The 14,631-nt window shown below is 32.0% G+C and overlaps 2 protein-coding genes across 4 annotated transcripts; both read right to left on the bottom strand.

Moving 5' to 3' along the window:
* Positions 1 to 1,229: 1,229 nt before the first annotated feature.
* Positions 1,230 to 5,058, bottom strand: LOC111282365 (transcription factor VOZ1-like). Of its 3 annotated transcripts, none has more exons than XM_022870420.2 (5): positions 4,950 to 5,058; positions 4,085 to 4,327; positions 3,798 to 3,956; positions 2,430 to 2,940; positions 1,230 to 2,187 (listed from the first exon to the last, which is right to left on the bottom strand). In XM_022870420.2, exons 2-5 carry the CDS (start codon positions 4,307 to 4,309, stop codon positions 1,724 to 1,726), a joined length of 1,359 nt encoding a protein of 452 aa, XP_022726155.2. In that variant the 5' UTR covers positions 4,310 to 4,327; positions 4,950 to 5,058; the 3' UTR covers positions 1,230 to 1,723. The 3 variants fall into 3 exon arrangements, with proteins under 3 accessions (XP_022726155.2, XP_022726152.2, XP_022726154.2); XM_022870417.2 differs by lacking the exon at positions 4,950 to 5,058 and adding an exon at positions 4,789 to 4,913; XM_022870419.2 differs by lacking the exon at positions 4,950 to 5,058 and adding an exon at positions 4,493 to 4,624.
* Positions 5,059 to 8,143: 3,085 nt separating this feature from the next.
* On the bottom strand, positions 8,144 to 14,176 carry LOC111282644 (acyl-coenzyme A oxidase 3, peroxisomal-like). Its single transcript, XM_022870822.2, has 13 exons — positions 13,131 to 14,176; positions 12,343 to 12,460; positions 12,128 to 12,235; positions 11,796 to 11,968; positions 11,603 to 11,702; positions 11,408 to 11,482; positions 11,131 to 11,261; positions 10,369 to 10,504; positions 10,167 to 10,286; positions 9,634 to 9,780; positions 9,457 to 9,546; positions 9,274 to 9,375; positions 8,144 to 8,645 (listed from the first exon to the last, which is right to left on the bottom strand). The coding sequence occupies exons 1-13, from the start codon at positions 13,598 to 13,600 to the stop codon at positions 8,400 to 8,402; spliced, it is 2,016 nt and encodes a 671-aa protein (XP_022726557.2). The 5' UTR covers positions 13,601 to 14,176; the 3' UTR covers positions 8,144 to 8,399.
* Between the last annotated feature and the right edge of the window lie 455 nt (positions 14,177 to 14,631).

Below are 14,631 nucleotides of genomic sequence, written 5' to 3'. Positions count from 1 at the left end.
AATGTCGGCAGGAAGTAAGATATAGAATTGCGGGTTCAAGAAGCAACTTTTTTTCAGTCTTTTCATTAAGAATACTCTGTTTGGTAGCTTGACAAGTGGAGGAAATGAAAAGGAACTGATGTTTTCATTATTTCAATCATTACCAATCCCAGTATGAACTAAAAACCGGCTTTTCTAAATTTTCCACTCTCGTTTTACTGAATTAGGTTTTCATTTTGTCTTACCAATTAAGAAAAAGGAAATCATATTTCTCAAAAGTTGATTCCTTCTTCCTTATATTTTCTTGAGGCAAACAGAGTAACGTGAAAAATATAAAATGAAAATGATTATTGATGGATTTGCACACTGAAAAAACCAACTAAATCGACCGATTTAAATTGATTCGGTATATATTGATTTTTAATCTTTTGATCGATCAATTCGGTTTTTATATAAATTAAATCGATTAAATCAATTTTAAAATTTTTATAACTGAATTAATTGAATTAACCGATTGCTTTGCCTAACTAATAAAACAAAAGTGAAAATTATAAAATTAAAATTAAATTTTGTTGGATTAAGTCACTAAGGCTGTGTCCGATGGTCCAATCAGGTTAAGACTTAAAAAATAAAAAACCATTAAGATAAATATTTAATGGGTTCTATTTGTAACTTGTCGAATCATTAAAATAATTTTTTTTATATAGCCCAATGCTTTGGATTTTTTTATTTTTATATTGAATTTATATATTTTTTTAATTTTTATTTGAACTTATAATACAGACCAAACATTAATAGAATATTCAAATAGAAAATTATTATATAATGTATATTTATAAATATTTATTAGTTTTTTAAACTTTTAACTTTAATATTTTTCATAAAAACAAAATTAATTATTATATTCAAAATTAAATAATAGTTTATTACTTATAACATTTCAAAATTATTTAAACCTATCTACACCTATCCAACTTAAATTGAATTAAATCCGAAATAAACCAAACCCGAAATAACTCGTTCAAGATGATCGAAACCCGAAAATATCCAAACCTGAAATGAACCCTAATCCAAATGATCCAAGATCAAAAACAATCCATCCAAGACCGAAGACAATCCAATCCAAACACGCCAGAACCCGTCCGTCGGTTGTCAATTTTTTTACTGCCTCACTGAATCTCAAGTAAATGTACGACACGCACGTATCATACCATCATACCTCGTAAAAAATGCAGACAACCATCCAAAAATTAGAAGGCAAATGAGTACTCATTGATTGTATATAACTAGAAGGATGAGAACAACAATCCAGAACCTAGCTATAAACATGCATAATGAAAGGGGGAAACGAATACTTGTCCCTTGACACTCTTTGCATCTACAATTAGCATTTACCTCCCTCCCCATGGTTAGAATAATGTCACGTATAGAGGTTTCAACTTTCTCTGTACATAAACCATCTTTAAGCAGTTAAGGGGCACCCAACACCTCAGCGAAGTATAGTCCATATCTAGCTTATGGTGTGATGCACGAGACGCACTTGATCGCTTGAAGAAGGAAAAAAGCAATGTTATTTAAGATAATGACTTTGTACTACTTGATTGCTTGATGTAGAATGACATTAGATCCCAAATGCACAACAAACTGCTCATTTATATGCCACGACAGCAAGTTGATTTTCTTAGCAAAGATGATTGTTCAGAAACACTATAACCATAATTCAGCGCCAGTCTTAATACTCAATCTATTCTTGAGCAGAACTGACGTTTTTGGTATCAGCGTTCTTATTAGCCTTCATCTTGCCCTTAACAGGAGTTCTGTCATCTCCAGGAACTTCAGCAGTGAGCCTTCCCATTTTCTTCCGCAGATCAGCAAGTGAATCTTTTGTAACTTTCACTTTGGGACTCTTCTTTTCATTGGCAAGCTTGAGCTCCAGTCTATATAAAGCAAAAGTATCACAACCATAGATCTCATATTCAAACAAGTGCCACTCATATTTGCCAGAAGGTTGTGGGTCCATGTAATATGACCTCTTCTGTCCCCCAAATTCCTTCATAACCTGCTTCCTTGATTCATGCCAACCACGTCCAGAGTAATCTGGTAAAGACCTCTGCTTTCTGTTTCCACTCTCAAATGCCCTCCTAGGTTTATCAAAGAAAAGCCACTCCCTGATTATTTCACCCTCGAGTAAAGAAAGATCAAATAACTCTGCAATACAAGACATTTGCTTGGTTATAGGACAGAGAATGAGAAGGACAAAAGACAGTAAGGTTTTTATCATCCAGGTCATATATGAATGCCAGAATTCCCAAAAACAAAAGAAAGCAGGGGAGAAAACCAGACACTATATTTCACATATGAAGCTGAAACACATCATACCACAAAATTTAATATAGCTCCAAGACAACAAAGAACATTAAAAAAAAAAAGACAAAAGCATGATAGCTTACCTGTAGCATTCCAAGGAGATTTCATGGTAGCAGCACCCTCACATTGAGGGATGCCAACATTCTTACCCAGCATCTTTGCTCGAACTGCATCTAGTAGTAAATTATCCTTTAAACTGATTCCACCAGGGCGTAGAATTGGAATTGTGCCAGGGGGGTCTTCATTTAGAGCTAGAGTAGCATGAAAACTGCTACAGTAGTCCTGGTACCAGTCAGATCCTTGAGCAGGCCTTGTACAATCCCAAAGAGCACACTTTGGCCCCATGAAAGCAGATGGTGGAGAGATATTTGGCAGTATGTTGAGGCTAGCATCCTTCACAAAATCTTCAGTGCCATTGGCACCAATGAGAAGCCCATGGCCAAATTCTTGCCGTAAGTCAAATGGATGATAATCCAATTGATAATTTATGTCAGCATTACCAACCATTGTGGTCTCCAAAGCTGGGGTAGAAATTTTACATAAATCAATCCCTTGAAAACCATGTTCTTGTGGCTCATGATTCACTAAATAGTCCTGAGAAAGAAAATGTTTTCTATTCATCAGCTACTTCACGCATACTTCACGTGAAAGATAAGCAACAAACCACAGGAAACTCACAAAAACCAACCAAACATGGACAGAAAAGAAAAAATTGTGATGCTGAGGTTCAAATCAATAAAACGCCATGCAGCATGTTCATCTCATTTCTAAATTATACTTGGACCATTAAATCAAGAATCAGTCAAAGAAATCTACACATCTGCATACTCTGCCTCTAAATTTCTGATTGAGAAGTGCTATACATGATGAACAAGTTATGAAACAGAAACACAATGAACAATTTACTTAAGTTGTGTCAAATATCCAGAAATCAAAGCCAGAAAGTGTGCTTAACTAAGCCATTGTCGCCAAATTTAATTTTAACAGAATACGGTTATTATTAAGAGAAAGAAAAATCAACATATAAGAGCTTAAATCTTTAACGCCAAAAAGAATATACATGTGTATATATATATATATCTTTAAAGATAAAAAATTGTTTCCTTAATTTGATGCACTTTGCACATAAAAAGTAAAAATGGTCTGAGCAAGGTAATTAAGGAAGATGCATACCGATCAAATTCAATGGGAACAGGTTTATCAAAGAAAACTAAACTTTTGGCACTTAAGAGTCCAATGTTCCACTAGAGAAGGATAGCTCCACCTACCTTTGCTTAATAAAGAAATATATTAATTAAAACCAAACATAAAATACTTAATGCAGAATTTAATTTCCTTTATTTTCACGGTAATAATGTTATAGTAAGAAGTTTTGCTTTTTTAAAAAGCTAAAACAAAAGAATGAATCTCTTTCTCCATATTAACATCACACTCAGAGATAAAGGTCTCACCTCAGGAATTACAGGCAAATTACTGGGATTAGGGCTTTGAACATCAGTCTCAGGCTTCTGCATTGCTTGTCCCTTTAATGGACTAGTGGCATCATCTTCCTCCTCATATAGTTGCAACAACCGGTTTATATCATCTGAGAATGATCCAAGACTATCACCCTACAAAGAGGTTCATCAAAAATCACTTCATTTTTAGGAAACAGAATTTACCGCTGTTTTAATTACAGGAAACTATAGATTGATGCACAAAGTTTAAGTTAGTGTTGATAAAATATACAGATACAAACCAATAAAGAAGAGGTCGGGGATGGTGTGCAGAGCTCAGCTTTCCACTCACGAAGGTTCTGATAAACTTGCTCCTCTAACACTGCAACATCACCAGCTCGACCTTCCTTCCTAGCGGCTTGAAGATCAGTGAACCGTTCTTGGAGATAATTGAGCCGGTTCTTGGTATTGTCCACCATCAGCTGGTGGGATGCAGATGTACATTTGTTCTTTGAATTATTCTGCATTGCCTCTATAACCAAACCCTATTTAAACCAAAATGGATGAATTTAGAAAACCTAAAATATCTAAGAATTGCAACCCTTAAATCACCACGCACACACACACAGATATATATATATATATATAAACAAAACAATGATAAAACTGCGAACAATCGTATAAAACGATGGTTACTAAAAACCCTTTACCGCAGTGATCCCAAAATCACCTATTTTCCAACCTTTCAATTCTTTAAAAAAACAAAAAAACCCTAAAATACCAGAAAAAGTAATTTCCCAAAATTGAATACGAAAACCCCCCAAAATGATGGAAGCGGAAAAAAAAACTAAATTTTCAAGTTAAAGGGATGAGATAAAGAAAAGAAAGAAAAACTGGGTAACGCATTTGATCTGTCAAATGCTTTCCCAAAATTACAACTTTGGAGAAAAAAAAAAAAGGAACAAAAGTAGAAAAAAGAAAAGAGAGAAGAAAACAAATAATTTACCTAGAGAGACTGAAGAGATTTGTTTGGTTCGAACTTGGAAGGATTAAAAGGAATAAAATTACATGAAAAAGGGAAGAAGAGTGAAGGACCAGCGCAGACTCCAGACAAGTAGAGGCAGCCCCGGCAAAATGAGAAAAGACTGGGCGACTGTTTATATTTACCTACTTGAGAACCACTCCAACTTTTTCTTCTATATGAAAACAGCTTGTCAACACCACTTCTCTATTTTTTCGTCGAGCAATGGCTTGTCGTTTTCCTTTATAGGCACTTATCCCTGTAATCTAAAAAAAAATTTGTTTAAACTAAATATTAGACTGGGCTCGGTCGGATGGATTATTTTTCAACATATTTCTTTTATTGTTTTTAATATATTATAATTATTTAATAAAAAATAAAAAAAATTAATTCACACATCAAATATTAAAATTATAAAAATATTTAAATTTAATATTTCATATACTGTAGTAACAATTTCATTATCATTTTTTCCTGTTATGTTACAAGGCATTATTTGTAATTAATTATATGATTAAATGTATGATTTGAAATTTAATAGTTAAAATAATAAAAAAATCTTTTAACTTTATTATTTTATTTAAATAAACTTTTATATTTTTGGTATATGCTAATAAGTTTTTAAATTTTAATTTAAATACAAATAAATCTTTAACGTTTAATTTGTATCTAAATAAATTTTTAATCTTTATTCTATACTTAAATAAGCTTTTAATATAAATTAATCTTTTATTTAAAACAAAATTTTATTTAAATATAAATTAAAAAATAAAAAATTTTTAAAATATAAAAAAATATAAAAATTTATTTTAAAAAATAAAATAGATCAGAAACTTTTTTAGTATTTTAGCCAAATTTAATGTAAATTATCAATTTCATTTTTGTAAAAATGTCTAAAACAAAAGAAAGGAAAATAAGTTAAATATAATAATTACAAATTTTGATGAAATGGTTTTATTTAGTTTTTGTTTTTATATCTTTTATATTTGATTGTGATGCTTTAAGATTTTAATTTTATTTAATTATAAATAATAATAAATAAAAACTTTTCTATTTTAATTTTTTAGATGTTCATAATCATAAATGGGTGGGGCCAAATTTAAATCGAGTTTAAATATGATATCAACACTTTAAATATTTACTGAAATTCGGACAAATCCGATAATTCAAACCTCAAATTCTATTTAAATTTGTTTAAATTAATAAATGATTCCAATTGAATTTTTTTAAAAAAAGTACAAGGCTTTTATTTAATATATTATTTTTATTTATTTTTTTATTAAGCTTAGAAACATATATAAGTTAACATATTTTCTAATATTTTAACAATAATATTATATATACTTATCTTTTATATAATATTTCTTTATACATTTGAAGAGGCTATAAAAAAAAAAAGAAATGCAGCCGCAGCAGGATGTTGTATTGTCAAAACAATATGAGAAAAGACTCGTCTTCATTTATAGAATGATCTACATAAATTTGCCAAAGTACATCCGCAATACTTTGATGATCACTTATATTTTGCCAACTGAAATCAAAAGCTGGGAGAAGTTAAGAGTAATAAGAGAAGAAGGGAGGGGACAGAGCAGGGTGGGCGGCAAATGGTAATGGAAAAGGAGAGGGCAAAGTTGTGGACTGGATTGAAATATTGTAACTTTCGCAAGGCATGGCAAAGTTATTTTACAATATTTTGCAAAGAATTTTGGCTGCAATAAAATACGATGGATTCACGGCAATGTCATTGTAGTGTTTTCTTGATATCAAACACTGCAATGTGTTTTTCACCTAATTAAATTTCCAAGGAATGTGGAGTGCTTACATAATATCAAACGTAACCTTGGCGTGGCAAATATGTAAAAAATGAGTCGCAGCAACATTTTTGTTGATGGGAATCAAATAATGGAAATAGTAATTATAAGTAAAGTAGTAATCAAATACATTTTGAGGGTTGTTTTTTGCATCCCAACATTAACTTAACAAATCTTATTATTTTTAATACTTCATTTTTACTCATTATATTCCACACTCAAAATTAAAATTTACCAAAATATTTAAACATCTTGTCTCTTCTCCCTCAGACCTCATTTTCTCTCTTTTTCTTTCTAACCATAAACCCTAAAAATTTAAAGCTAAATTCAAAGGAAAATTTATCAATTTGAAGTTGAAAAGCTTATAATTAGAGATAAATTATTTATTTTTTATATTTTTTCATTTTATTTCGTGTTTCAGTGCTATTCAAAGTTTCCAAAATGAAATATAAATTTTTTAAAATAAACTTTTAAATATTTTTAAAAGTTTTCGGACATAATTTTTAAAAATCAACTTACCTTATGATCATCTCTAAATCTTCATTACTACAATTGTTTCTCTTCAATTTTTTTTTTTCATTTCTGGTAATATACATGATATTATAAATTTTAACAACAATATAATCTGTTACTCGGAAAAAAAAAAAAAAAAAAAAAAGAAACTACTACTTGCCTAAAATGAAAGGAAGATAAGAGAAGAAGAAGAAGAGGTGTGAAGAATAAAAAAATAATTGATTGATGAATATTTACGTAATTTTATTAAAAATTAAATTTATAATAAAATTTTTTATATGTATCGAATAATTCTTATGATGCAAATAGACAATCCATTGGTTCATACATAAAACATGAGTTAGACATAATTAAGTGAAACACGTGTTAAAGAGTGAAGTAAAATATGAATCCAATTAACCATTTTTTCTTTTTCTTTTTTTAATAAAAATATCATCTATTAAAACACTTAAAATAATTATTTTGTTGGCTACTGGAATGATAAACTTTTTTTAAGAAAGCGCGATAATAAACCGCTTAAGCAACGAAAGTGTTGGCTTTATAATGCCCACAATATCTTCTTGCAAATAAACTTTTTAATATATTTAATGATTTGAAAATAAATGTTAATTATTAAATCAATTAAAATTTTGAATGATAAATTTTACTAAAATATTGAATAAGGATTTTAGATAATTTTATTATAAAAATCTATAAAAAAAATTTTGAAAGAATTAATATCATAAATGATTTTTAAATTATAATAAAATATTTAATATACATTTAAATTTTAAAATTTTTAATATAATATTTATATAATAAATTAAATAAACTAATCTGATAATATTTAAATGATTATTTATCTATCATATATTATTATTTAAAATTAATTATATCATGAGTAATTATCACATTAATTAACATATTTTTAATTCATATATCACATTAAAAATTTTTTAAATTTAAATATCTATTAAATATTTTACTATAATTTAAAAACCATTCATGATATTAATTCAATTTAAAATAATGAAATATAAATGAAATATATTTACTTCACTTATTTCTCAATATATAAGACAAGTTTTTATTAAGCAATACATAAATTATATTGAAGCCCTAAATAGAAATTAAAATAGTCGAAATTGATTCATGCATTGCATTATCGCAAGCTAGATTATTACAATAATAAACCGTTCAAAGACGGTTTCAAAGACAGTTGGTTTCGGGGTAAAGAGTGGATACCCAAGAGTAGACCTTCTAGTTAACAGAAATTGGTAGGTTAACTTCCTATTAGTGCTGAACCGAAGACCAAGAGTTTGCATCAATCCAGTTGAAAGCTATGGGGCTCAGAAAAGCATCAGGAATGCCAAAGGAACTCACTAAAGCCAGCGCATGTGGTCGAAGTTCACTGCAGATTTTTGTTATTTCTCTCCTCACAGTAGCAGCGTTGTCCATTGATAGGTACCCATATCGGAGAAATGCAACATCTTCGAGACAAATTAAGGCATACAACGATCTCAACATACCTAGAACATCCTGTAGAAGAAAAACGTATAGACTCAACAACCTGGCTAATGCACAAAATGCTGCACGTATTTTCTCAAAACCTGAACCATGCTTTCAAGGTTTCAATTGACAAACATGAAAAGTTTCTCAGATACTGATCAATTCCTTTTGCAAATCCGGAAAATTTTACCCATCTGCAAATCCTATATATGATATCAATTTGTTCCATTTACCTTCATTTTTGGTCATATTCATCCCACCATATTCTGTAACTATGCAGTCACGGGCAGCTTCAAAAACCTAGAAATGGTAATTTGGCCAGCGCAGGTGAGGTTTGCCTTGTTTCAGGTTTGGGTTAAACCAGGTTTGGATCAATTAACTTGTCAAGCCAATTCAGGTTGGGTGAGTCAAATTGTTCATTCAGATAAGATCCAGCAACTTTTACAATACTAAAGACAACAAAAAGGTTCTAGTAGGTTTAAGTTAGATCATTTCAAGCTCAATCCATTGACTTCAATTTTGTTAGGACAGGTAGGGCTTTGAAAGGGCTGGCCAAGACATTCTAATCAGGCTCACTTTCATCAATTCTAGATTAGACCTAATATCAAGTGGATGCTACTGCTAGATGCTCATATGAGAAATATTAACTAAAATTCACCTTCAATGAACCAGCAGCTAGAGTTGCTTCTGCCTCAACAAATGTTTGAAATATTGATCGTTCTGAGAAAGCTTTGCCCAAGTCCTCTGCTAGCTGATAACTCTGAAGTTGAAAAGTGATCCGACAATCAGACTAAAAGGTCGAGAAAAGGATAGCAATTTAGATAAACAAGTGCTTCCTCACCATAAGGAAGGCGTGCTTGGCTTGACATTGTGAGACATCCGCAACAAATCGATTCAAAAGATCTCTCTCCCTTAAACGCAGGGCATCCATCTAGACATATGGATGGTGGTCAGAGATACCCCCAGATTTTAACATGGACTATTAAGAATAGCACAACTGATGCTAATGTTATATTACCTGGAATTGGCTGCATCTGAGGGTAGTGCTAGTAAGCTGTGATGGAATCAAGGGGCAGGGTTTGTTCATGTGTTCTAAACCCAGACCCTTGAAAACCTTGTTTCTCTTCTGAGCTGCTACATATTCAGCAAGAAGAGCCTTGCTGACCTGAGTTAACATGTTTAATCCATAAGTTTCACTATTTCAAACAGAGTTCTCAAGTAACAAATATAGAGTACAATTCTATTTTAATATTTATAATAAATATAAGCCACCAAAGTAAGCAATAAACTGTCAAGTTTGACCTCAGCAGATAACATGATGAAATTACGGTGGGCTGATCCTTAGGAGGTTATGAACACAAACCTTGATTTTTTTTTTCTTTATAAAATCCAATAAAAACCTGAAACACATACACAGGACTCATTTCCCATTTCTGCATGTCAATGTTTTCCATTTACTTTGAGTTCATATTCTCAGACAATTTACTTGTAAGTTGTAACCACTTGCCCTTGTCAAAGAAAATTTGTCAGGAACAAGAAAAATATATCTACCTGCTGCATCAAAATATTATTGTCCCCCTCAAAAGTGGATTGCACATCATATTCACCTTTCAAATGGCCAATACGGTTCTCAGTCTTTAGTCCCTGTCCTCCACAAGCTTCACGACATTCCTGAAGCATTCAACAATTGAACCTCTGTAATGACAGTTACAGTTAATATATTCAACTTAATCCACAATATTTTGTTGCGCACCTGCAGTATTTGCATGTTATTCCAAGTAAAAGTAGCTTTGAATGAACTTGAAACTACATGAATGGTTTTATTTGACTGAGATTTTCTCCTCACAAACAACAATTTCAAGTAATTTCCTGCAAAACTCATAGCATAGCTGCAGCATATAAAAACAAATAAATAAAGGAGCCTTTATCAAAAGCAGCAGCTCTATCTAAATTATCACTGGTTCCATCACAATCCAAGTAATTGCAGTATGTGCCCACTTTAGTACCAACATAAAAGTCCAATACCAAACCTCACAAGCTAGAACTTTGAATAAATTGACGATTAAAATAAATGCTAAGTTCTTATAATTGAGTTAGTTGACACACCAAATACAAGGACAAGGTGTTTGCATCCAGGATCTAATGTTGTGATGTTAATAAATATGCCAACAAGAAAAGATGCTTATTCAAGCACAAAAGGTCAGCACCCTATAGCATCATATTAAAAATATTTATTTAGCAGCAAAATAAATAACCTTTTCTTAATTTAAAGAAATAAAAAAAATAAATGCAATCACTCTCAGCGACTCCCACAGGTCCTCAAATGCTGATAAAACATACATTTTTTCTGCATATGCACAGAAAATAATGACTTATCTACCAAGCCAGTGAACAAAAATCTTTATGGTGAGTCATGCGACAAGCATTGTAATTGGAAGTTGTAAAACACAAACTGAACTCCATAAGAGCTTCTGTTGAATATATATTTCATAAGATAAACTGTAGATATACTTACGTCTTCGCAAGGAGAGGCAAGAGTCGTCGTTGATGACTTGGGTAATCAAGCAATAAGACCTCAGGTTCATTTGGTTTGAGAGAAAATGCCCGCCTTGTTAGCGCATACCTAATGGCAATAGCTAAACCAACCTAAAACGGAGAGCAATGATATGATATCAGTGACCTTTCCATTTGGTATTAGTGGCCTGCCACCCCACAGCCCAAATTTTAAAAATATGCAAAGCTCATCTGCCAATAAAAAAGGACAAGATGCTTTAAAAAAAATATCGAGATACCTTTGATTGGTAAACTGCAATAAGTGCAATATTAACACGACCTGCTGTGAGAGGGGCCAGGAATGCACCAAATCTCTGAATTAAAGCAGCAGACATGTAAGAGCCACCAATACATCATTACCAGCTAACAAGGATCCTGTTGTGGTACAATACACAGCTTTAGAAGCAGAAACCAGTCATCTCAAATAGGAGTACCTGATCTGGATCATTTATTGAACTTAGATATATTCCATCAGGTGAAACGTCAGCAACTGAATTTAACAAGTTCTCTCTGGGCACTCGAACATTGTCAAACCTGAAATCACATACGCAAACCTTTTAGATTAGAATTTTTCTAAGGAAACAAAAAGATTGATGAATTCAAGTTAAACTATATGTTTAGAATTACCAGATTCGACCGTTATCAACACCATTTAAACCAATTTTATGACCACAGTCAGCAATGCGAATGTTTGGACATACGTTACCATCAGCATCCCTGATTTGCGCTATAAAGGCATGAACCCCTTGATTGGTTCCATTGATATTCAGCTGTGAAAACACAATTGTGTGTGTTGCATGCTAGACAGAAAAGCAGCAGTAGAAGCATACCATGTCAGCATATAAGAAAAACTGAGGAAATGATCATAAAAACAGCTAAATGAAAATTTCACATGTGCAAAGGAATCTGAAAAGACAGTGCAGGGAGAGAAATGGCATTTGGTTCTAAGACAAGCTTACCTTGGCTGCCCCACCAATCCAATACTTCTGAGCTGATTCACAAGGAGTATTAATGACAAACTCCCCTGTGTTTGAATCATATGTTGTTACTGTTTCAACGCCACGAACCTAAAATTAATGATGCCAGAATAAATCAGGAAAAAAGTAGAAGACAGCATAAAAAATCACAAAAGGCTTGATTCCAGTTACTAAAGGATTTGACAACCGTTACATACATTACTTCCATGCCCCAACTCAGTCATTGCAAAGCAACCCTTGAAAAATAAATTCTCAGTGTCCCTCAGCCACTTGTCATGGTGGTGCTTTGTACCCAAAAACTGGATGGCACCACCCCTGCAAACATTTATGATAACAGCAGCACTAAGGTTCAAATTTCTTTTCTGCTACTTCAACCTTGTTGACTAAATTTTAACCTTAAACTTAAGTGAAGCGTAAGGAAGGTAACAAACAGCCCTTGGTTCCATTAAATTTCAAATTTCAATATGCTAAGACTTTGTTGGATTGTTACTTTTGACACTTATAAGTTATATCTCTTAGAGCAAAGTTGGAGAGCTGGTAAAGAAAATATACCAAATCATATTTGATTAAAATTTATAAAAAAAAAAAAAAAGATAAAATGCAACAATACATTCAAATAAAATTATTCGGTAAAAAATTAGATACATTTTGTTACTAAAAAAAATCAAAATGATACTTTTATTTTTTACTTTTTTCCATTCAATTTTTTGTTATTTATTATTTTTATTTTTCACTTTTCAATTTTTATTAAAAAATGTAAATAATAAAGGCACGGTTATCAGCCGCTTACCAAACAAAGCAAGTAGTTTTTATGTATCCAATAAATCTAATTTTTAGATGCAAATGCAAAAGTAAGTAAAAAAAAAAAACAATCAAAAGAAGCATGCAACTCCACAGAGTTGCATTCCATTGTATGTAAAGCAAATAAAACAACAGGACAAAATTCCAACCCTTCAAAAAAAAAAAAAAAGGGTAGATAACGCACCACAAGAAGAACTGAACTCCGAGCTTAATCGCGATGGAATGATCAAAGATACACAGAACCTCAAAGCAAGCGAACCTCCTCATCTCAACCTCTTCTTCTTTCTCAGTTAACCATCCTTTGAACACTCCTCTCTCCAGTAAATACATGATGCGCTTCCACGTCATCTCCCGCTGCTGCTCCATCGACTGATTATAGTCGGCCGACATAAACACCCTCCCTCCCCTCACTCTCGGGTTGAACAACTTGCTCTGCCTCATCAACCCGAACAGCCAATCCCGTTCCTCCACGTGGTGGCCGTCGATTAGCTTCCGCATCTCCTTGATGTCAAATGCGTAATTTTCGGAAAGTTCCGGGGGAGAGTAGTTTAAACAGGCGTTTGAAGAGAGAGAAGGGGTTTGGGCGGGCGGCGAAGGAGAGGATTGGAATAGGTGATTGGCTAGGATTTTGGTTCTTTGAAAAGCTCGATCCATTGGAGAATTAGAGTTTTCTTTTCTTTTTTTTTTTTCTTCTTTAGGATTTACAGAGAAATTCTAGGAGATGAATAGATTAGTTGATCCAGGAAAAACTTGGAGAAAAAGATGGGTGTTTATGTTTAATTACGCGCGAGTGTTTTTGTAGATTACGCACTCGCGATTTGATTGGATGCAAGAACGGGTTTGACTGATAAATCGAACTAATCATCTTGTGGTTTGGTAAAAAAACGTGATCAACCACTCATAAAAAATTTAGATTTAGACTTAAATTTTTTTTTTATAGAAATCTGTAATAAAAAAATAATAAAAAAAACTAAAAAGTTATTGTTGAACTAATTTAGCATTAACAAGTCAACTAATGGATCAGAATTATTATTCCTTTGTACCATCAAAAAGTAATTATTATAAAGGAAATAAAATTTTTAAAATTGTTAAGGAGGAAACTTGAAGTACCATTTTTATTTTTGATTTTTTAAGTTGAATTTTCAATTTCACCAGCCTTAACAGAAAACAAAAAGTAAAGGAGAGAGAAAGAGAGGCTAGCATCCTCGTCGACTGAAGCTGCAAAAAACCTTATAAAACATCAGATCCAACATGTTAAGGTCGAATCCTACCATCAAAAAGCAAGATTCGACCTTGAAATGGTCGGATCTGCCCATAGTTTCAAACCAAATCCAATCATCGACGGTTAGGAACAGGCGATGAACGAGTTGTATCTCAAAGCTTCAAACTTGGTGAACGGGGTCAAGTAATGCTTACTGTTGTCAGCACAACTTAAAAAAGAAGCTTCTCTACAGGTTTAAGGTTAAACTCTTCTGCGACTGAGGAATTATTCTGACTATAAAACTTGAATATGAAAATTTAATTTATTCTTCTCTAATATTTGGGCAATTTATTTTTCCTTTTTTTTTTGGTATCTTTTTGAGGAGCATTGTTGATGACAAGTTCCTTTGGTTTTGAATTTTGTTTTTCACCCCTGGGATTTTGAATAAAAAAGAAAATCCTCTTGGTTCTCTCTCTTTAGTTAA

The sequence above is a fragment of the Durio zibethinus genome, chromosome 5, assembly GCF_047325235.1.
Source record: "Durio zibethinus cultivar Kanyao isolate XHJ-2024 chromosome 5, ASM4732523v1, whole genome shotgun sequence".
NCBI classification, from domain to species: domain Eukaryota; kingdom Viridiplantae; phylum Streptophyta; class Magnoliopsida; order Malvales; family Malvaceae; genus Durio; species Durio zibethinus.
The sequence above is the reverse complement of the archived record's forward strand: the minus strand, read 5'-3'. Positions and strand labels throughout refer to the sequence as shown.